General features: G+C 43.2%; 1 protein-coding gene across 3 annotated transcripts in view; it reads right to left on the minus strand.

Annotated features, from left to right (window-relative positions):
- The window catches only part of PDE4B (phosphodiesterase 4B), a 377,221-nt gene that overhangs the window by 275,368 nt on the left and 78,764 nt on the right, over positions 1 to 23,089 (minus strand). The window contains exon 1 of one of the 3 annotated variants that reach the window (XM_050962922.1): positions 3,021 to 3,625. The exons of the other annotated variants lie outside the window; for them this stretch is intronic. Within the exon in view, the coding sequence (XP_050818879.1) occupies positions 3,021 to 3,256 (236 nt within the window). The 5' untranslated portion in view covers positions 3,257 to 3,625. Of the gene's footprint in view, positions 1 to 3,020; positions 3,626 to 23,089 lie in introns of those variants that run through there. 3 annotated transcript variants of the gene reach the window in all.

The raw sequence follows: 23,089 nt of genomic DNA on the forward strand, positions 1-23,089 counted from the left end.
TTTAGGTAATTAGAAAGATCAGTAATTGTTCACTAGGCTTGGAACAAATTCAAATGCTATCACTTTATCGTACCATACTAATTAACTTGTTAAATTCCAGAACTGGAAATTATTCTGCAATCAAAACAGGCTGTATATGCAAAAATTAAGGACAGCAAATGATTTATAATTTACCATACAGTATATTTTTAAAATATAAAGAAATATTTCCATTTCAGTTATGGTATATTCACCTCTGAAAGGACCCTCAGTCTGACAGAAGTAATTAAAGTATACATTTCCCAGTACATTTTATTTATCTCTCACATTGTATTTTCTTCATTTAGTACATATTTGATCTAAAAGAAAGATGGACATATCAAAAATATCTAAAGTGCTACTGTGCTTTCAGATAATATGGCCCCTGCACTCTATGACATTAAAACATAAAGTGAACGGAAAGAAATAAAAATATTAGGCAAAATGAGGGAGAAAATTGCAAAAACATGTTAGAAAAATCAGTTCATTTCAGTTCATTAAAAAGGTAAGGCTCATCACACAGCGCAGCTGAGGATTATGCATTATGAGATAGGGGAAGTGACCCAGGTCATATAAATATTATTAAAGAACTATTTAAAGTCTTGAGGACAAATATTTAAATAAAACTTTGTTAGAAACAGCAATGTGTACTAGAGAGAGTATCTTTTGTATTTTTTTGTACAAGGAGGGCCAAATTCTGCTACTCTCTCATGCCGAAAAGGGCTTTACTCCTACAGCAGTGCCACTGACATCAACAATACTGCTCACTGTGAATAAGGATGGCAGAATCAGGTACTTAGGAGAATAAAATTATTTTTAGCCCTTCTACTATGAAAGATACAGGTTACAAGATATTTAACGGTGTATATCGATCTTCCCTGCATATTCATCTTCCGGATCTTCCAAGAGTGTGGGGGGAAGAGGAAGGGGAGGAAACTTATTCTACACAAAGAAAGCAAACAAGATATACAAACTAAAAGTACCCTATTTGGCAGGTACATGTAGTACAGTTGCATAAAAAAACCAATATAATTTCAGCAAAAAAGTTCTCTAAAGATTCAATAGTTCACTTTAATTTCAGTTGTTTCCCCTCATTTTATAATCTGCTCAATAAAATTGAGAGTATGTACTGTTTGCTAGGGGTGGTGGGGTGTGTTATACATACATATATGTTCAAAACGTACAATTCATTACTTTCTGGGATAGATGGTTTTCTTGTTTTTCTAATATTAACCTAAGTAGATAAAAAAAATGTGTATTATGCTCACCACCATTACATTGTAAAAACTCACAAAATTCAACAAGTGTTCTTACCTTTTTAAATAAAAACTGGAATTAATAAAACCCCAACATGTACTGACAAATGAAGACTCTTAATTTCCATCTCTCCATATTTTAAAAATATATTATGATTAAATATGCCAGGTTTAATTAAACCTTACATATGTCTAATCATGAGTTTAATCTGATTACACCCCCAAACCCCACAAAAGTACCACTCTTTATAGTATATGATGTTCTCCCCCTCCACCCTGCCGCACATCAGCATATATTGAGAAATTAACACCTCATTGTTCCCATGATGAGAAGATATAACAGACATTCAAGGGAATTCATGTATACAGCCCTAGACACTACTGGCTAGTAACCAATTAAAGGGCTAAATGAAGCTCCAGGCCATACTAATGTTATTATAACAGTTCGGGTGCCATAATATTTTTTATAAAAAGAGATGCACCATTCCAGAACTATAAATTAGAAAAGAGAGCTATCTTAAATGTACCGTGTTACAAGTGCATACAAAAATTACATAATAAGTACGGTATTCTGGTATTCCTGTATGTACTATCAGTGTTTTTTCTTAAAAATTTCTTACAGATGTAGAGCCAGAACAACTGTTACAGCTGCTAATTTGCTATAAACAAATATCTAAGGCAAAGGAGGTTTAGTGCTTCTTTTCAGAAAGTTCCTGCTTAAATGCAGCTTTGACCTTTTTCCAACACAACTCAAATGCACCATTTCAAGAACAACATTCTATATTATGAAAAGGGGAACATACAAAGGGTAAATTATTTTTTGGTATATTAAAATGTCTGGTCCTTACAAATATAGATGGGGTTCTCTCGCTCTCTCTTTCCTTCTCCGATTCAGTTCATAGAAAGGGAAGTTAATGAATGTGGCTGTGTGCGAGTGTGTTACACAAACATGCATGTTATTAAAAGTTTGGAGATTTGGCTCTGGTAGTTGACTACACTATGTTTATATAAAAAAAAGTTTTGTATCCATAAACCACACACAGTGAATTCAGGAGAAAAAATGTGAACTACTAGAAATATGAACCACTCTTTCTTCTGTTAATCCTTTATGACTTATTTGCCTGGATTAATACAGCAAATTCCCTATATATTTTCACCAAGTGGTAATAAGCTTCAGCTCAAAATCAAAATCAACAGCATGCAAATTGCCGACTGCCCAAAAATGGTCAATTTAAAACATCTGAATCTTAGCTACAACCTTCTTTTAAAAGGATGCTGAAAGAAGGCATAACATTTTTACCAAAAACAGTCAAAAGCCACTCACAGTAAAGTTATAGCCTTTATCAGCATTTAAGCCTGACAGTAGCATAGCAAAAAACAACCCAGTCTATGTCCTACTGTTACCTGCAATCAGAGTTGATATAGAAAGAAAAAACATTTCAAAGATTCCTCTGAAAGAAATCCACATGCTTTGCCTACAATGTCTATGAAAGTTCCTGGGTGCCTGTTTTATTCAATGAAGATTAACTACAGACGCATGCATTACAGGGTGCATGTATTCTGGAGAACAGAAGCTGACTGACAATTGTAGAGGCACTGCATTGTACGTATTTCAGCTGCCCTCTGTTCTGTTCATGTCACACTTGCAGTAAGTATTATGAATGGATCTCAGCTTATTTTTCAGCATTAAAAACATAACCTCACACGCACTGCCTTGTAAAGATGAATAGATATCAAACACCTTACCATGTATGCGCCACTGTGAAGCGACGGCGTTGACGGATGCTTTTATTCACCAGCAACTTTCTGAAAAAGCATGGAGAGTTCCTTGGAGAGCTGCGAGGTGAAATTTTTGGAGACGTGGGTCTGTTCCCTGGCAGTTTGGGAAGCTCAAGTTCTAAATGCATTTGTTCTTTGAAAGTCTTTATGTAAATATCTGACTCTGGAGCAGCAAGTTCCCTAGAAGAATCTTTTGCTGTCATAGCTTGAATGTTGTGTTAGCTTTCACCATTCAGAAAAAACAACAAAAAACACATCACAGAGACATTGCTTCAGATTCCAACGCTGATAGATTGGCAAAGCCTAGCGCAGTCATTCACAAGATTGAGTCCCGAATGGAAAAGCTGCCTAAAACAACAGCAGCCTGAATCGAAGAATGATAGGTCAGTGCTTTATCAGACAGAGCTTTATCAGCCCAGCTTTCTCTCTGAAAATGCGCCAAAGTGCTTTCTGTGTCAGTAGCCTCCTTGTGGATGTGGCTTGTCTGCAGCTACACACTGACACTCACTGAATTCATTCAGCTGAACATACCAGCTCATGAAAAATTCATAAGAACTCCCTCCCGATCAATCCTTTTAATAAAATACTTCATCAAGAAAAAATACTGTATTTGTCTGCATATACTAAGAAATAAAGCTGTTTACAAACATTACAAAACAGTGTAACCTGGTTTATTCAGGCCCAACATAAAAAGATCTTCATTCAGAATTATTTGTGTAACCCACACTGCAGTAGCTCCACCCATGACATGCTTATTGGCTCAATATTGTTTTGACAACTGGACTCTATTCAGCCCTTCCTTATACTGTGTACGTGTCAGATTTTCATGAAATTTTAAAGAGGGTTCTAACACAGTTACAGTGGATCATGCTAATCTGCGTGCTCCCAAGCAGTCTCTGTACACATCCTAAGGGTCCTTGATGATGACTTTTGTGAACCAAACCAATGCTAGCATGAGTGCATGATTTGCAAGAGGGAAAGGTGGGGAAGGGAAAAAATGCAAGCGGCAACCTAACAGGAAAAAAAAAAGACAAAAGCTGCTAATTATTACCTGAAACTTTGGTAAAACCTTCAAGAAAATGCATCTTATAGTTGGAGTAGCACACTGTGGAGCAGTTCTCATTGCTATTACAGAGGACTACAATGGCTGAGTAAGAGCAAAACAAAAACCCTTACAGCAATGTGAGCCCACATATCTGAAAGAGAACTAAGAGCACTGGGATGGTCAGCAAAGGGTGACTGAAAGGAGATGGCTAACTATGATGGTTGAGAAATGTGTCAATTCCACTGGAGCAGGAGGAAATTAAAATAGAAGTTCAGATTTAAATTAAAGTAAGAATGTTCTTTATGGATTTTTTTTAAGATGAGCTAGTATTGTTAAATTTAATTATAGACTATAATCATAGAAATGTAGGACTGGAAGGGACCTTGATAGGTCATCTAGTCCAGTCCTCTGCACTGAGATAGAACTAGAGTATTATCTAGTCCAGTGGTTCTCAAACTTTAGCAAACCAAGGACCCTCATTTTGATTTAAAATTTTTCACGGCCCCCCCAAGCCACCTGCTCAGCCCAAAGCCCCACCCTACCTCTTCCCCACCTCCTTCTGCCCCCTCCCTCGAGCACACCCGTCCCCACTCCTCTCCCAGCACCGGCGAACAGCTGTTCCGCAGCATGCAGGAGGCACTGGGAGGAAGGTGGAGGAGTTGATTAGTGGGGCCAGCACCCCAGACATGACTCACGGACCCCTTGGAGTACCCTCGAGGACCCACAGGGATCCACAGACCCCAGTCTGAAAAGCCCTGACCTAGCCCATCCCTGACAGGTGTTAGACTAACCTGTTCTTAAAAACCTCCAATGAGGGAAATTCTACAGCCATCCTAGGTAATTTGTTCCAGTGCTTAACTACCCTTGCAGTTAGCAAGTTTTTTCTAATATCTAACCTAAATCTCCTTGCTGCAGTTTAAACTCTTGTCCTGTTCTCAGTGGGAAAGAACGATTTATGCTCCTCCTCTTTATAACAACCTTTTATGTACGTGAAGACTGTTCTGTCCCCACCTCCTCAGTCTTCTCTTCTCTAAACCTAACAAACACATTTTTTTCAATCTTTCATTGTAGATCATATTTTCTAGACCTTTAATCATTTTTGTTGCTCTCCTCTGAACTCTCTCCAATTTCTCCACATCTTTCCCAAGTGTGATGCCCACAACTGGACACAATACTCCAGCTGAGGCCTTATTAGTGCTGAGTGGAATGGAAGAATTATTTCTTGTAATCTCAGTTATTACTCTGGAAAGGTGGTAGGCAAAAAGTGGATGAGATGGTAGTATTATGATTTCTGGGCATTTCGGTTTGTCTTTGCTTTAGGTGTAGATGGGGCCAACTTTTACATATACACCTCTACCCCAATATGCCACCCGATATAACACGAATTCGGATACAACACGATAAAGCAGTGCTCCAGGGGGGCGGGGCCAAACACCCACACACTCCGGTGGATCAAATCAAGTTCAATATAACTCGGTTCCACTTATAATGCGGTAAGATTTTTTTGGTTCCCGAGGACAGCGTTATATCAAGGTAGAGGTGTAAAAGGCAACAGAACCCAGGCAAGAAGTTTAGAGAGACAATTATCTTGTCTTCCTGTAAATTAGAGTTGTTGGTAGTTGGAAAGGGATGCTAAGGGCTGAGGAATGGCTAAGAACATCCTCCACATTTAAGCAGAAGATGGCCCTTTAAATAGGAATAAGAAGTTATTTCCTAGATTGTGTGAAAAGTGAAGAAGGGAAAGATAACTCGTATCAAGCCAGACCTAGGTGGAAGTATTCTGGCCTCTCAATAGGAGTTGAATAAAGCTACTAACATATCAATTACACAACACACCATCCTAACCTCAGGGTCTTACATAGCTCTTTTCATCTATAGAACTCAAAAGCATTTTACAAGAGTGGGAAAGTCTCATTTAGCTTCATTTTTCTGATGGGGAAATTGACACAGAAGTCAAGTGACTTGCCCAAGGTCTCACAGCAAGTCAACAGCCAACTTGGGAGAAGGACCCAGGTCTCCCAACCTTCAGTCTATGCTCAATCCATTATATTACTGCTACCTGTTTGCCTTCATTACCATATCTTGGCAATATTATTAACAACATAGCTTGGTTAACGCTTATGTAATGTTCACCGTGATGCATACAGACCTAAGACCTTTTCTTCCAATATTAGCATGGTGGTTTAAGTTGGGGAAAGGTCTATAACATGAAAAGTTATAAACTCAAAAGGAAGGGCGGGGGTGGGAACCTCCAAAATCACTAAATCTCTCTCTTCAGTACAGTTCTCCTTCAGGCCTAAAAGCTGCTGGCAACCTCCACATAATGGGAATGGGCCAGAAAGCAGAAATACAGTAGTGAGCTTACCTCAATTGCTGCTATTTTACTTCCTTTTCCACCAGCACAAAGGTAGAAAAGACCTCTCTGCTCCCCTTCTAAAAGAGGGGATAATGAGATACTATGTTTCTAGACTCTCACTCCAGTGGAATAAAGGGAAACATTTAATCCTTTCAGAACATCAGGTGTTAAATCGGCTGTTACATTACTCTTCACTTTGCCTGCATTGATAGATAAAAGACAAAACAAAACCTAAGAATCATTCCAACCGATTAATAAAATTCATGCAAATACTTAATCTGGAGTTCAAAGCAAAATTCAGGGATATTCTCTAACACATCATGAAGCAAAACCACCTATGGAGACAGTAACACTAAAACTCATTTATTTTAGAGAATATATGTGGCAGTTTGAAGAATTAATAATTCCAAACAAATGCAAAATCCTTTAATAAGAACATATAAAAGCAAGGAGAAAGAGAGTGGGGATTATACAGCGGCTCAGAACACACTGCAAGAAAACCATGCAGTACAGAACAGATAAATATTAGGAGGTTACCTACCTGTAACTGGAAGTTCTTCGAGATGTGTTGTCTTTATCTGTATTCCACTGAGACTTTACTCATGATCGCGAGGCATCCGGAGCTGGACAATTTGGAAGTAGTAGCATCCATTGGTCTGTGCATGCACTTTTTCTTCGCCTCAAGGTTTCATCTGAGGTGATGACAGGTGAGGCAGACTGACTATTTCTCCAATCAAACAGATCCACAGCAGAGGGAAAGGAGGGCAGGCAGTGGAATACTGATAGCAACCACACATCTCGAAGAACGTCCAGTTACATGTAAGTAACCTCCTCTTCTTCTTAGAGTGATGGTCCCTATTGTATTCCACCGAGGGTGATTAACAAGTAGTACCTTGGATGGGTCGGTTGAATGGAGGACAGTCGTGCCGAATGAGGCTTCTGTCACAGAGTCCTGCACCAAAACGTAGCTGCCTTACTTATGTCTGAAGGTGGCATATTGTGGAGGGTGACTGCAGTCGATACCTGGGCTCTCGTGGAATGGGCTCTCATCCCAAGTCCTCACAACTGATAACAGAGCATAAAGCACCCCAAAATCCTCTTGGAAATCCTTTTTGTGGAGATCGCCTGCCCCTTAATCCTCGCAGCTATAGCATTAAACAGTCTAAGGTACTTTCTGATTGGTCTCAGGCAGAACACCAAGATCCTGAGGATGTCAAGGGAGCGAAAGCGCTGCTTCTTTGATGAGTCGTGAAGCTCTGAAAAGAAAGCAGGTCAGTGTATAGGCCGGTTGAGATGAAACCAGGATACAATCTTTGGTAGAAACTTGGGGTGTAGGCACAGGCAGAGTTTGTCCTTATGGAATGTGGTGAAAGGGCCCCCTCATGGCCTCTAGTTCACTTATGCTTCTCACTGAAGTAATAGCCATTAGGAAGGCAACATTCATGGAAAGGAGGGACATGAAGCCAGTGACTCAAATGGCGTTTTCATTAACACTGATAGAACAAAGCTGAGGTCCCACTGGGGGAGTGATTGGTTGTATGGGTGAGGAAGTCCTGAGAAGATCTTTCCAAAACCTGGTAGTCAACAGATGTTTAAATACTGAGTGTTCTTCCACAGGAAGCTGGAAGGCACTGATAGTTGCTATGTGGACCTTGAGATAATTGAGCACAAGTCCAAATGTCTTTAAGGTCAAGAGGTAGTCCAAAAGAAGGGGAATGTCCACTTCCTCTGGGAAAAGCACTTTCCGATGGTCCCCGGAGGCAAAGTGTTTCCACCTGGCCTGATAGGAACACCTCGTGGACTCTTTTCTGCTGCTGGAAAGGATGTCTTGTACTGCCCATGAACACTGTCATTCTAGAAAAGATGCCCATTCAAATACCAAGCTCAGAGGTGAAATGTCAATGGATCGGGAAGTCTGATCCTGCCGTTGTGTTCTATGAACAGTTCTGAGAAAGCAGTTAGGGGAAGTAGAGGATAGGCTGACATGCTGAGAAGATAAGAAAATCAAACTGGCGCAGCCAGAATGGGGCGATCAGAATAACTGTGGCCCTCTTCCATCTGATCTTGTAGAGGATTCATGAGAGGAGTGGAAGAGAGGGGAAGATGTGGTTGATCTGGTCTAACCCACACATCCCTTGAGCAGTATATGCTGCATTTGTTGTTGACATGGGAGGCAAAAAAAGGTCCTTGCCCTAAGTCCTGCATTGGGTGAAGATGTCGTTTATTATGGAGTCATGAAACCCCCACTTGTGACTCACTGGCAGCTAGGCTGCCAACAACAGGATTTTGTGGGCAATGCCCCAGTTCCATAGACTGACCACTTCTGCACATAGAGCAGTCAACCTTGTTTGTTGATGTAATAAATGGTTATGGTGTTATCCGATATAAGAACATGATAGGAGCAAATGGAAAGCAGAAACACTTGATGTGCTCCGTGTACCACCTGAAGTTCCAGAATGTTGATGTGCATCCTGGATTCCCGAGGGGTCCATGTCCCTTGCATCTTGTGGGCTCCCATGTGCTCTCCCCATCCTGTGAGGGATGCATCCATGACAATCATCCTGTCCATGTAGGATGGGAGAAAGGGGATCCCTGTTCAGACTTGCCACAGGAGGGAAGAGAGCATAGGGTGCGGGAGAGGGGAACTGTCACCATAAGGTCACCGTAAGGCATGTCGTGTAGGTGAGTACACTCTCTGAAGCCTCATCTGTAGACCGCGAAGGTGGGGCAAGCAAAGGCAGTGACCTATGTGCAGGCTACCATGTGGCCAAGAAGAGATAAGTAAGTCCTGATTGGAACAGACAAACTTGACTACCTAGGTGATGATTTCCTGCAGAGTGTGGAAGCTATCCCTTGATAAGTAAGCTTGTGACCGAGTTGATGGAGGCCCCTATGAAGTCTAGGAACTGCGTGAGACTCAAAGTTGATTTTTCAACATTAAAGTTGACTTCCAGGGATGAAAGGAGTCTGAGCAACATGAAGTCAAGATTCAAGCTTCGTCTATGGATTGAGCTGCTAGAAGCCAGTCACTGAGATAGGGGAAGTGACGGAAGTGGGCTTCTATGACAGAGAAAACAATGGAAAAGTCCCAAGGAGCTGTGGTGTGTCCAAATAGTAGGATCCTGTACTGAAAATGCTGATGGCCCACAATGAACCCCAAGAATCTTCTGTGGGATGGATGGATGTCTATGTAAAAATCAGTGTCCTGCATATTGAGAGCCATAACCCACGTCTTTTTCTAGAGAAAGTATGATCTGCTAAGGTTACCATACAAAACTTAGGCTTATGGATAAAGTGGTTGAGGCAATGGAGATCCACGATTGGCCTTCACTCTCCCTTCTTCTTGGATACCAAGAAGTAAGTCAAATAGAACCCTGTGCCCTGATAGTTCAGAGGAACATGTTCTATAGCTCCCCTTTGCGTTAAGAAATCTATTTCTAGGGCCAAGATATTATCATGAGAGTGGTCCCTGAAAAGTGATCGAGGAGGGGGACATGGATAGCGGTAGAGTGGGAAACTTTGTTGCATAGCAACAGTGGATGACATACAAGACCCATTTGTCCATTGTTATTGCACTCTAGGCTGGTAAGGAGAGACTGGTTGACAGCACTCTAGCAGCACTCAAATATTGTTTCTGAGAGGTTTGAAGGTGAGAAGAAGAAGATTGCGAAGGCAGACGCAAGGAGCCAGATCATTGGAGCTTACGAGTAAGTTCTTATGGCCTCTGGTGGAAGAACTGGGGAATCCTGAATCTATGTAGGTGGCAGGTGGCAGAACTTCTGTTTGGGTGCAGATGTATTGATACCCAGTGATCGAAGTCTGACTTTGGAATCCTTGACAGAGTGGAGGGAATTGTTAGCCTTCTGATTAAACAGGTGTGATTCATCAAAAGGAAGGTCCCCAATGGTATTCTGCACCTCTCTGGGGAAACCCGATGAGTGCAACCATAATTCTCTCTGTATGACAATGCATGTGGCCAAAGAGTGTGATGAGGTATCTGCAGCATCCATGGCTGAATGTAGCACCATTCTAGCCACCAACTTTTCTTCCTCCAGAATATACTGGAAACATATTCAATCTAGCTGAGGCAACTGTTCAGTAAAGTCCTTCAATTCACCATAGTTAAGAAAGTTATATTATAACAAGGTCAGGAAGTTTGAAATTAGAGGCTTGTTGAACAGAAGACCTTGTGTCCCAAAACATCTACGCATCTGCCCTCCTTATCTGTCGGGTTGGTGCATGGGTGTTGCTGCCTGGACCGTTCTTTGTTGCTGCTTGCACCATGAGGGAATGGGGAGGCAGGGGTGAGAAATGGAATGCAAATCACTTAGCTGGTATGTAGTCTCTCTTCTCTGCCTCCTTGGGGGTGGATGTGCAAGTTTGGACTGGTTGGAGAATGGCATCATTGATTGGTAGAGCAATGCTGCTCAGTACCAAGGAATAAAGGATGTCCAGGAGCTGGTGCTGCTTGTCTTGTACTTCCTCCAGTGGAATATGAAGTTTATCCACCACCCTTTGCAGGAGTTCTTGAATTGCTGAAAGTAATCTGGAGGTGAGGGGGAGGTTGAAGTTACTGCAGCATCTGGCAAGGATGACGGGAAATGCTCTTGCTCCGGCGGTACTGTCACAACTGGACTCATCGGTTTGTCCTCCATAACCAGTTCAGAGCACCTGCCTGAGTGCACCCTAAGCGGCGATAGCGGCGAAGCTTCCCTGGCTGAATGGGCAGGTTTCAAGGGTGGGTTCTGAGGCGAGGATCCCTGATAGAGGCAGCAAGATGGATCTGGCAGATGTTGCGGAGGGCCCCATGGGGAGGGCAACCAATCACTTCCCTGCTTCTGGAGAGGAGGGTACTGACACACTGCTGGCAGTCCTTAAGAGAATCCTCCAATGACGAGAACTCAGATCCCAGTTCCAGTGGTGGTACCATCAGAGTCGATGGAAACACGTAAACCACTGGCAGATGAGTCAAAGCGTGACCCGATTTCACCAAGTCCTGGATAGGAGATCAGACTTCCTAGTGCAGTTTGCAGAGGAAGCTGTGGAGAACTCAGTTCTCTAGGATGAGCCACTCGTGTGGTTCCGGTGATTTCTTCGATCGCCCCAGTGTTAACGATATCTGTTCCATAGTTGGAACTGGTGCCAGAGCAGAGGACACTGAGGGTGGACAGGTGTCAGTGCTCAGTACCGGAGGATCTGCTGGTCTGCGTGATTTTTTGTTGTGCTTGTGCGCCTTGGAATCTTCTCTCTGTGGCTGGAACTCGTGGAAGGCACATTGTCCCTCTTTGGTTTGGAGGAAGACTTACTGCATGCTTCCTTGCCTCCCAATTAGGCCCTGTCATGGGGTCCATAGCGGTGGTACCACCAGAGCCCGACTCAATCTCTGTAGCCAGAGGAGCACTCCTGGCTTGCTCAGGCTAATATACACAGTGGGTTGGACTGACGCCTGAACCCCTGGCCTGGGTTGGACTGAGGCCTCCTGGTGACTTTCATGAGGCGCTTCTTGAGGTGGAGAGCCAGGCCTGCTCAGGTATAGCTATTGGCCAAACTTACCTAGAACCTGGTGTGTCCAATAATGTTAATTTGAAATAACTAACAGCCTGAGTTTTCTCCTGAACTTGGCTGTTTCTCTACTTCTGTCTACAAGAGAGTCTCTCCGAAACCTTTAATACTCCTGATTTGGCACTAAGAAGACTCATTTAGATTGGCTGTCAAGGTGATCCAGCAGAATGATCATGTCTCTATTCAGAGTCCTAGCACATAAAATGCCCTGTAATACTCTTCAAAACAAAATAACCTTTACTTTTTATGAGCAAAATACATGGGATGAGAAACACTGATAGCTAATTGACCTGTAGAATAGGCAGCTGGAAGAACTTCGGCACCCTCATAGGATGATAAAAGTGATGAGAGGGGCTACAAAGCCAACCAAATTCAATCAAATACACATTAAAGGAAAAGGAATGGAAACTGAACTTGGAGGAAACGACAAGGTGTAATTCAGTTTACAATGAGAGAGATTGGTCTTTACTCTGAGCTTTTGGTGGGGACAATTCCTTGTAAAACATAAAGGAAAGTAAGAAATGCTAGAGTTGAGGGAAAAAAACCTGTTCAAGATGCTAAGTTAATGCCTTCTGGAACCAAGATTCTCGGACAACTGAACAAAGAAAACTGAAGCCTGGCTGAAAACACTCATTAACCCAGAAAATGGTTAATATATACAGCCAATAACCTGGAACAAAACCTTTATGAGCAACTTCTACTAAACTTGCTGACAGCTACACATGAAACACTGGAATCAGAGTAAGGAGCCCCAGAATCAGTCTACAGAAGCTAAGTCAGAGAGGCAGAAACTAAGGGGATGACCAATACCGTATCTATTGAATCAGAGACTTAAGAAGAGCAGGAGCGGCGCCAGGCGCAGGGCCGGCTCGCCGGTCCCGCGGCTCCAGTGGACCACCCACAGGCGTTCCTGCAGACGGTCCGCTGGTCCCGCAGCTCTGGTGGACCTGCCGCAGGTGTGCCTGCGGATGCTCCACCGAAGCCGTGGGACCAGCGGACCCTCCGCAGGCACACCTGTGGGAGGTCCACCGGAGCAGTCTGCCGCTCTCACAAATCCTGGTGCCCTAGGCGACTGCCTAGGTTGCCTAAATGGAAGCACCAGCCCTGAAGTAGAGGAAGCTTTTTCTAAACTAAACCTCCAAACCTTGAGGAATACTTGTGGCACCTTCGAGCAGGAGCGGCGCCAGGGTTTCTGACGCCCTAGGCGGACGGCCATTTCGCCGCCCCCGGCGGGTCCAGTGGACCTACTGTAGTCATGCTGGTGGACGGTCTGTCATAAACAGATAGCTAAGGGTTAATGTCTCTTTCACCTGAAGCACCTGACCAGAGGACCAATCAGGAAACAGGATTTTTTCAACTCTGGGTGGAGGGTTTTTTTGTGTGTGAGTCTTTTGTTCTGGGTCTTCTGCCGGAATCTCTCTCAGCTATGAGAAGGATTTCTATTTCCTGCTTTCTAATTTTCTGTTTACAAGTTGTGAGTACAAATATAGTAAGACAGTAAGGTTTCTATTGTTTTCTTTGTATTTACATGGATATAGTTGCTGGAGTGCTTTGAATTGTATTCTTTTTGAATAAGGCTGTTTATTCATATTTCTTTTAAGCAATTGACCCTGTATTTGTCACCTTAATACAGAGAGACCATTTGTATGTATTTTTCTTTCTTTTTTATATAAAGCTTTCTTTTAAGACCTGGTGGAGTTTTTCTTTAGTGAGGAACTCCAGGGAATTGAGTCTGCAGCTCACCAGGGAATTGGTGGGAGGAAGAAGTCAGAGGGAAATCTGTGTGTGTTAGATTTACTAGCCTGACTTTGCATTCCCTCTGGGTGAAGAGGGAAGTGCTTTTGTTTCCAGGACTGGAATTAGAGAGGGTGGACTCCCTCTGCTTAGATTCACGGAGGTTGCTTCTGTGTCTCTCTCCAGGAGCACCTGGAGCGGGGGGGGGGGGGGGGGGAAGGGAAAAGGTTTTATTTCCCTTTGCTGTGAGACTCAAGGGATTTGGGTCTTGGGGTCCCCAGGGAAGGTTTTTCGGGGGACCAGAGTGCCCCAAAACACTCTAATTTTTTTGGGTGGTGGCAGCAGTACCAGGTCCAAGCTGGTAACTAAGCTTGGAGGTTTTCATGCTAACCCCCATATTTTGGACGCTAAGGTCCAAATCTGGGACTAAGTTATGACACAGTCCCCTGCTGGAAAGGCTCCGGTGGAGCTGCCGCAGTGATGCCGGCGGGTGGTCCGCGGGTCTAAAGGCTCCAGTGGACCTGCCGCAGGCATGACTGCGGTAGGTCCGCCGGAGCCTTTAGACCAGCGCACCGTCCGCCAAAATGACTGCGGCAGCTCCACTGGAGCCTTTCCAGCAGCGGACCGTCCGCCGGTATTACTGCGGTAGGTCCACCGGACCCGCGTGCCGCCCCCCCCCGGCAAAATAGCGCCCCCCAAAAATTCTGGCGCCCTAGGCCATTGCCTAGGTCACCTAAATGGTAGCGCCGGCCCTGCCTTAGAGACTAACACATTTATTTGGGCATAAGCTTTCGTAGGCTAAAACCCACTTCATCAGATGCATGGAGTGGAAAATACACTCCATGCATCTGATGAAGTGGGTTTTAGCCCACGAAAGCTTATGCCCAAATAAATTTGTTAGTCTCTAAGGTGCCGCAAGTACTCCTCCTTTTTGCTGATACAGACTACCACAGCTACCACTCTGAAACCAAACTTTGAGGGTATCCATAATTGCCAACAAGGATGGGTTGTTAACTTTTCAGTTAACACTTTTTCCTGCTAAAGATTCTATTATTTATACATTTTAAAGTCCTGGTATCAGGATAAAATAAAATACCAGTCCAGTGCACAAAAGTGGAAAGACGTGTATGCCATGGGAGAGGAAAGGTAGTTGGTTGACTCTCTTCACAATGCTTTCTGCCAGTGTCAGAGTAATTGGGTGCTTCTTCCAAAAGGAATACTTTGTGAAAACACATTATTTAGATCAAAATAATTAGGAAGCTCCTCATTCTGTCACTTAGGTCATTGTTCCACCCAGAGACATTAGCAAGGATGAGTCAACCCCATAGAAAAAAAAATAAGAAAAAACTGTTCATGTAACAGATGTTGGAAAACTATATTTTCTTCACATGACATACTCTGAGTCCCAAAAGATAATGCTAACCTGTCAACAAATTCACTAGAGGGGTATTTCAAAGGAATTGCAGATTGCTGGTACTAGTGATTAAAAAAAGAAAGACAAAAAAAACTTCATTTTACAAACAAGGAGTCTGTTTAAATATCAGATTTTAACATTTTATTTGAAAAAGTAAAAGTGACTGCCCTTTCCAATACCCTTAAATAACTTGAAAATTTTAAAATATTTTTAGGTACTACAGTGAATACTAAAATACAGTTCTACCTTGAAAAGAATTATTGTGAAAAATGACATATTTTTGCTCAACAGATAAGCTTCCCAGGTGTGTGCAGAGTAATATATGCTTGCTCTCAATGTAAGTCCCAACTGCTTTTTACTCCTGTTAGTTCTGGGAAGGCTTTGGTTATAAGGGAGAGAAAGCTTGATTCCATTCCCACTAATGCAGCATCCACGGAAGTGTTTACTTGATTCCAGTTATTTACTTGTGCAAACACAGTGATTACAGTAAGATTGCACGGGTGTCACAGAGGGGAGATCACCATCTTCAGAACCTTTATTAATAAATAGTGATGTGGCGAAGGAATGAATCTAGTTTGACTGTCCAGAACTGGCAGTGAGAAAAACCAGTCTTTTAATTTGTAAACTGAGCAACATGTGATGTGGAAACCACTAAGACATAATACATATTAAACTTCACATTGATATACAGTCACTTTTCAGGGGAGAATTGTACTTTCAATGCCATCAATGCTAGTTTTGTAGTGCTCCTATGAAATATATGCCAACAAATGAAAATTATTTTAATGAGCATAATGGAATCCCTGTAGAAATTTAAAAATAATATCCCCTTTCTAGAAGGCCCAAGTGACATGCTGAATGCATTCCACTGGTTAAGTACTGTTGGCAAAATATTTAGCAGGAACACAATCAGTCTCCCATTTGAATTCAAGAATGTTAATTCTTTCTGTTCTGCTCTTGATTTTACCATTAGCTCTGTCTGAAAAAGCAGCAAATCTGACCAAATAAGCCATTACTTTCTAACTAGAAATGAGTCAAACAAAAATATTCAGAATTTTTTTTTAAATCAGCCTATATCAGTCTTTCCCATTTTTACAAAATAATTTGTTCTTTCCCGTCTCCCCCGCCCAACAACTCTTTTTTCTTGAAACGCGTGTTTTATTTATATTAGGCCTGAACAAAAGGAACTGGGTCAATCTGACTCAAGATGAAGGTGCGCAACCATTCATTACTACAATATGGTAAAGGAAAAGGCATACTGCAGCATAGTAAATGACGTCCTAAATCATACGTAACCCCAGCGTATAAAAATAATAAAACTGTAATAGCAAAGGTATTATTTTGAACAAGCCAGGAAAAGCTCTGACTCAGTAGACAACAAAAAGAGCTCTCAATAGTGTGCTCTTTTATGGAACTCTGAGCAATGTCCAACAAACAATCTTTTGGACTAGGAAATGGGAATAATTTTTGAACAGACTGTTTCCGTTTTCTTTTTTCATTCTGCTAAAGAAAAAAAAATCTCACACACTCTCCTCCTGCTTGTTTGCAACATCTGCTGCTTCACAGCCTAAAGCTTCTGGAAGGTGGCCTCTGAAGAGTTCCATTAAAAAATATGCAACATGTCTGATGGCTTTGCTTACATTTTACTGAAAATTTCCCAGACAGTGGTGGTTAAAAAGAAGCTGCAATAAATCTCTGATTATTAAATGCATGTATGCTCCATGGTGTGGTTTAGCATTAGTAAGACAGATTCCCCACACTAAAGCGATAGAATTTCCCATACTATTTACAATTCACTGCAATTTCCACTAGTCCAGGATGAAAGATAAAATTTTTATTTTAATTTAGTGGTTTAAAATTATACAGCCAATAGTTCTACTATTGAGTTAGGGACGACTGAAATGCATCTGACGATTGGACAAATAAAACTACTTTTGGCAAAAGCTATCAAAAGAGACCACGGTGGGGTATTGTAAATGGTCATAGAAGACACATAGAAGTAACACATAGCGTCAATTTGGTTTGCAGAATAAAAAGAGCTAGGGGGCAAAGTGAAAAAAGAAAGAAGCAAGAAGCTATTGGAAAAGTTTGTCCTTGAATTTATCTTAAATATTCTGGTAAAGTTAACCAAATGTAACTGTTTACTGTAGGTCGAACAAGATTTATCCAGCTTCTAAGCAGTTGTAGTTCTGAACTCTTGGTATTTAATCACAGTATATTCAGTCTTCTTGGTATAGACTGTTTAAACTGGTAAAGATCTTGTATATTAATTTTTGGCTTTTCCCCTTTCAGAGACACAAGCAGCACTTGTGTTACGTATTTTGTATTCTGTATATTTTGACTCTTCAGAAATGCCCCATCCTCCTAGGGAGACAAGAGGACATGGAAGACTTGGTTCATACTAGCCACAGATAAATGACTCTTCCTCAATAAAAGATGCATCAACAGCATTCACTTGTATGGATGCTACTCTATGTGTTCATAACAGTTACCACCTTAATGTGGCCAGCCTGAAGTTTAGATCTCTTAATGAGAACGCTGGTTGTAGGTGTTCTTTTCTATCAAAACTACCCAAGTTAAGAATACAGGTGAAGTCACAGAAAATTAATGGTAACCATAGTCCATTTGCTGTTACAAATTATGCAATACATCAGAGGTTGCCAAACTTGCTGACCCTCCGAGCCACATGCGACAATCTTCAGAAGCTCAAGAGCCAGGACATGCCTGCCAGGGCTTGGGGCGTCAGCCCTACTCCTGCCGAAGCCCCAAGACCTCTGCTAGGCAGAAGGCTCTACCCCACTACCCTGCTGCAAGGCAGAAGTCCCAAGCTTCCCCTGAGTCTGGTAGGTTGAGAATGGGGGACATATGAGGGGGCTCCACAAGCCTCACTTTAATGGTAAAAGAGCCACATGTGGCTCACAAGCCACAATTTGGCCACCCCTGCAATATATTTTGATACCATGGTGACAGATGCCATAGATAGGTAGCCACATTTTTTCTGCATTCTGCAATTTTTAGTACCTAAATTGCAAAGGAAAATAAATTTTTAATGATGCTATAAAAGGTAACAAGTTGTCAATTTTTTCTTACAGACATTTAGAATGTTTTCTTCTGGTAGCAGCAAACTTCTATAGAAATAAATGTGTGGGTTTTTAAAAAAAGACTAGTATATAAGGTATGAAGTACCATATATACTCGTTCATAAGCCAAATTTTTTTAATAAAAAAGGGAAGCACCAGAGAAGGGGCTCAGCTTATGAATGGGTACAGAAAGGGAGAGATGGAACCCAGCTGCCTCCCCCCCAACAGAGGGAGCAAGGAGAGGCAGCACAGCCAGTAAAGCCAGAAGGGAAGAGGTGAGGTCAGAGTCTCTCAGCTTCTGGCCACGCTGCTCTCCCCGCAGCCTCCAAAGCAGCTGCAGATCCAGCTCCGGGGCTGGCAGGCTGCAGCTGTGCCGCTCGACCCCGCCGCCCAGAGCATGCTGCAGCCATGCCGCCCGGCCCCGCCCGCTGGAACATGCTGCAGCCGCACCGCTCGGCCCCGCCCCCCAAAGCAGGCTGTGGCCGTGCCGCCTGGCCTGCCGGAGCAACTCCAGCCAGGCCAGAGACATCCTCCCCCTGGCCCTCCCCAGATAAGATGGGACAGGATGGGACAGGGAGCGTGTGGGAGTCCCAGGCTAGGGGTGGGGTCATGTAGGAGGTGGTCACAGGGGTTACTCCCCTGACCCCCAGCTTCTCCCCACAAAAAAATTTCCCCACCAGTTGCTGTCCCAGCCTGTCAGGGTAAGCAGCAGGGGTGCCAGGACACTTTGTTTACTTCAGTTTACCTCTGTGTCTGCGGACGCTCGTAAACAAACCATCTCGGCACACCAGTGGCTTATCCTGATGGCCCAGGAGCCAAGGTTTGCTGACCCCTGAATTTTAGGGTCGGCTGATGAACGGGTCATAAAAATTTTCCATTTTTACTTAACCATCTTGGGGTGGGAAGGGTCAGCTTATAAACGAACTGGCTTATGATCAAGTATATATGTTCACTCTATTCATGTTGGGAATTTCCTCAGCAAGTTTGCCTCTATTTGGTTTAGAATATTAATATACAGCCTTTTAACAGCCTGCTCTGTTATTCATTGCGTGCAATCACAGTTGTCAGAACTGTCAGGATGTGATGTGGGCTGCTTAAGAATACAGAATTAAAAATGCATATTATATTAATGAGATTGTGATGGGGTGTACAAACTCCACACTGGGCCCAGGTAGCCCCACCCCTCCTAACCTGCAGAGGATGGTCCAATTAGAGAGGAAGCTTAAAAGAGAGTAGTTCTGCTCAGTCAGGGGCATGAAGACAGACCTACACTGAGAGCTCCTGGACAAGGGTGCTGAAGACACCTCCCCGCGAGAAACAGGAGTGTGTGCTTGAGCCCAGTTGGGGCTTTTCTTTTCTCTTTTTGTTATCTTATAGTGGAACTGGAGCCATGGGAAGACATGGACGGTAGGTAGTGATCCAGGGAGGGTCACTCGGAGGGCACTTCAGGATACCACATATTGTTGACTCCTATAAGGCCCTGGGTCAGAACCTGGTGGAAAAGAAGGGCCCAGGCTCTCCTAAAATTGCCCCTGCTGCAAGAGGGTCATATAAGTCACATTCCAGCATCATTCCCCCTCTGACCGAGGGCAAGGACACTGCAAACCTGAGCTGAAGCTAAACTCATCCTCGGGTGAGGAACTTGATTGAAAGGCCTTCCTGCTGAGAGGTGATACTGCTCATTACACCACTTGTCCATTTAATTACATATATTTTTCACTACATTGTTCTCTTTGCAATTCAGAAATAATGTGCATCTGGATCTATGATATAAGCACATGTGTAAAGTGTTTGTTGCCTATGAAGAGGTGTAAATCACGGCTCTGTCATGAGTCTTTAACTAAGGGTCAGCACACTGTTGTGCTGTCCCTGGAGCACAGCAAAAGGCAGATTATGAATTTGAGTCAGAATCTGCTTTCTAGGCTCCCCTTTGCTCTGAGGCAGAAAGTACCCTGCACCAGATATAGACCTGATGCGAGTGTATGGTCAGTCCCTGGGATGGTAGCTACCATGTCAGATGGGTAGAGCCAAGACTCTACCATTCTCTACCACCGCCTGGCTGCCAATGTAGGGGTTTGGGGGAGACAAAGGTCGCAGTTTTGTTCAGGCTATATCTCTTCCTTCTCTACTACACCTGATATGACTAGCCCCAAAGGAGTACTTTCCAACCACTGTCCTCCCTTTCACACAGCACAAGCTGGGCCATAATTCATAATTTAATACAAAATTATAGCTGGTCTGGTAGCCTATTATAAGGTTGTCTGACACTTCCCATTATAAGGCCCTATTTTCAGTCACTTAAACTTTACTGAACTTTAAACATTGGGGCTGAAATGTTCCATACTGAGTATCTGCCTCAGGCTGGTTTTTTGGTTTGTTTAATTTCAGCTAAAATGGTTCAGCCATTTCTGGGAATGGGGCTGGGGAAAAAATATTTCTTAATGTTAAAAAAATCTGGTGATCTTTTTTGTTGGAAAGGAGTACAAACCTGAAATTTGGCAGTGGAATAGCCTGTGGGTTAGAGATGTGCCTTTTTGCCATCCTTGTGAAAATCCATCTCAATTTGGCCAAATTATTTGAAAAATTGCAGTTTGCACATGCGTAGTAGAGATTTGCTGAAGTTTAACAGCTAAAATTACTGATGATTCTGCTCATGCTGAGCATACTCGAGCCTCTCACAGCTCCTAGTGCTGACCAGACTCTGCCTGCACCATCTTCACAGAGCATACACAGAGCAGGTCCTGGACTGCACGTGCTCCATCCTCTTACAGCTACTGTAAGTGACTGCACTGTGCATGCAGCACCCACACAGAACAACTGTGCTTGTTCCCTTCAGCCCAGGACTAAAGGGGTGAACACACATTTTCCTGGAATGGCTGCTCGCAGCTGCTCTGTGCCAGGCTGAGTCTGTGCACCTCTCTCTCTATCCTGTGTTCCCCGTAACTGCCCTCAGTTGGCACTCAGGCAGTGTGTAGGAGGAAAATGATTCAGGAAATGCCAGAATTAAGGCTGCCTGTGGGACCTTTTGTGTTTGTATTATCAAACACTATTTTTTTCCAGAGGACCACTGCCTCATTTAGCGCACAGAATAGATGGTGCTCACTTAATGAACAGCTTGCTATTAAATATTTTCAAAACTCTCATCAATGTTCTCATCATCTTGTCCAGTGTTTCTCAAACTGGGGTCGCCGCTTGTGTAGGGAAAGCCCCTGGCGGGCTAGGCCAGTTTGTTTACCTGCCCCATCTGCAGGTCCGGCCGATTGCAGCTCCCACAGGCCGCGGTTCGCCACTGCAGGCCAATGGGAGCTGCTGGAAATGGAGCAGGCCAAGGGACGTACTGGCCACCACTTCTGCAGCCAGTGGGAGCCACGAGCGGCCGGACCTGTGGACGGAGCAGGTAAACAAACCAGCCTGGCCCGCCAGGGGCTTTCCCTACACAAGCGGCAACCCCAGTTTGAGAAACACTGATCTTGTCTCTCGATTACTGCAGTGCAACATCCTTTTTTTCTGGCCTTGGCAAATGCCATCCTGCCCACTCATGTCATTCAGAATACAGCTGCAAAGATCATCTTCCTAGCCCGTTGCTTTGACCACATCATCCCTCTGTTTGCAGCCCTGTCTTAACTTTCTAGGCTCTTCATGACCCATCCCCTTCCCACCTATCAACTCTGATCAGTCCGTGTTGCCAGAGTCCATGCCCCCTTCTTAAATTTTCAAATCAAGCACCTTCATGTTGCTGCTCACACCTGGGAGACATCCACAACAGTAATTCATTATCCTTCTTCAAATCTCTCTTTTACCATGTTGCCTACAATGGCTAGGCTGTTGGTATGCTGAATTACCCACAGATTATCCAACAAGTTCTTGGAATGTATTGGAGACAAGTTTTATTTCAGAAGGTAGAGAAAGCAAGTAGGGGACAGGCTGTTCTAGATTTGATTTTGCCAAATAGGGAGGAACTGGTTGAGAATTTGAAAGCGGAAGGCAACTTGGATGTAAGTGATCATGAAATGATAGAGTTCATGATTCTAAGAAATGGTAGGAGGGAGAACAGCACAATAAAGAATGAATTTCAAGAAGGCAGACTTCAGCAAACTCAGAGTTGGTAGGTAAAATCCCATGGGAAGCAAGTCTAAGGGGAAAAACAATTGAAGACAGTTGGCAGTTTTTCAGAAAGACATTATTAAGAGCACAAGAGCAAACTACCCCACTGCGTAGGAAAGATTGTATTGCAAGCAAGACATGAGAAGTAATTCTTCTGCTCTACTCCTCACTGAGTAGGCCTCAACTGGAGTATTGTGTCCAGTTCTGGGCACCACATCTCAGGAAAGATGTGGACAAACTGGAGAAAGTCCAGAGAAGAGCACCAAAAATGAGTAAAGGTCTAAAAAACATGACCTATGAAGGAAGATTGAAAAAATTGGGTTTGTTTAGTCTGGAGAAGAGACGACTGAGAGGGAACATAATAATAGTTTTCAAGTACATAAAAGGTTGTTAGAAAGAGGGAGAAAATTTGTTCTTCTTAACCTCTGAGGCTAGGACAAGAAGCAATGGGCTTAAATTGCAGCCAGGGCGGTTTAGGTTGGACATTAGGGAAAACTTCCTAACTGTCAGGGTGGTTACGCACCGGAATAAATTGCCTAGGAAGGTTGTGGAATCTCCACCATTGGGGATTTTTAAGAGCAGGTTGGACAAACACCTGTCAGATGGTCTAGATAATACTTAGCCCTGCCTTGAGTGCAGAGGACTCTCGAGATCCCTTACAGTTCTATGATTCTGTGAAACTACTGCCTGTCATGCTGATCATTACTGTCTCATTGGTTCCTTCTTCTCTTCCAGTCAGTC

The sequence above is a fragment of the Gopherus flavomarginatus genome, chromosome 7 (genome assembly GCF_025201925.1).
Source record: "Gopherus flavomarginatus isolate rGopFla2 chromosome 7, rGopFla2.mat.asm, whole genome shotgun sequence".
Classification (NCBI taxonomy): Eukaryota; Metazoa; Chordata; order Testudines; family Testudinidae; genus Gopherus; species Gopherus flavomarginatus.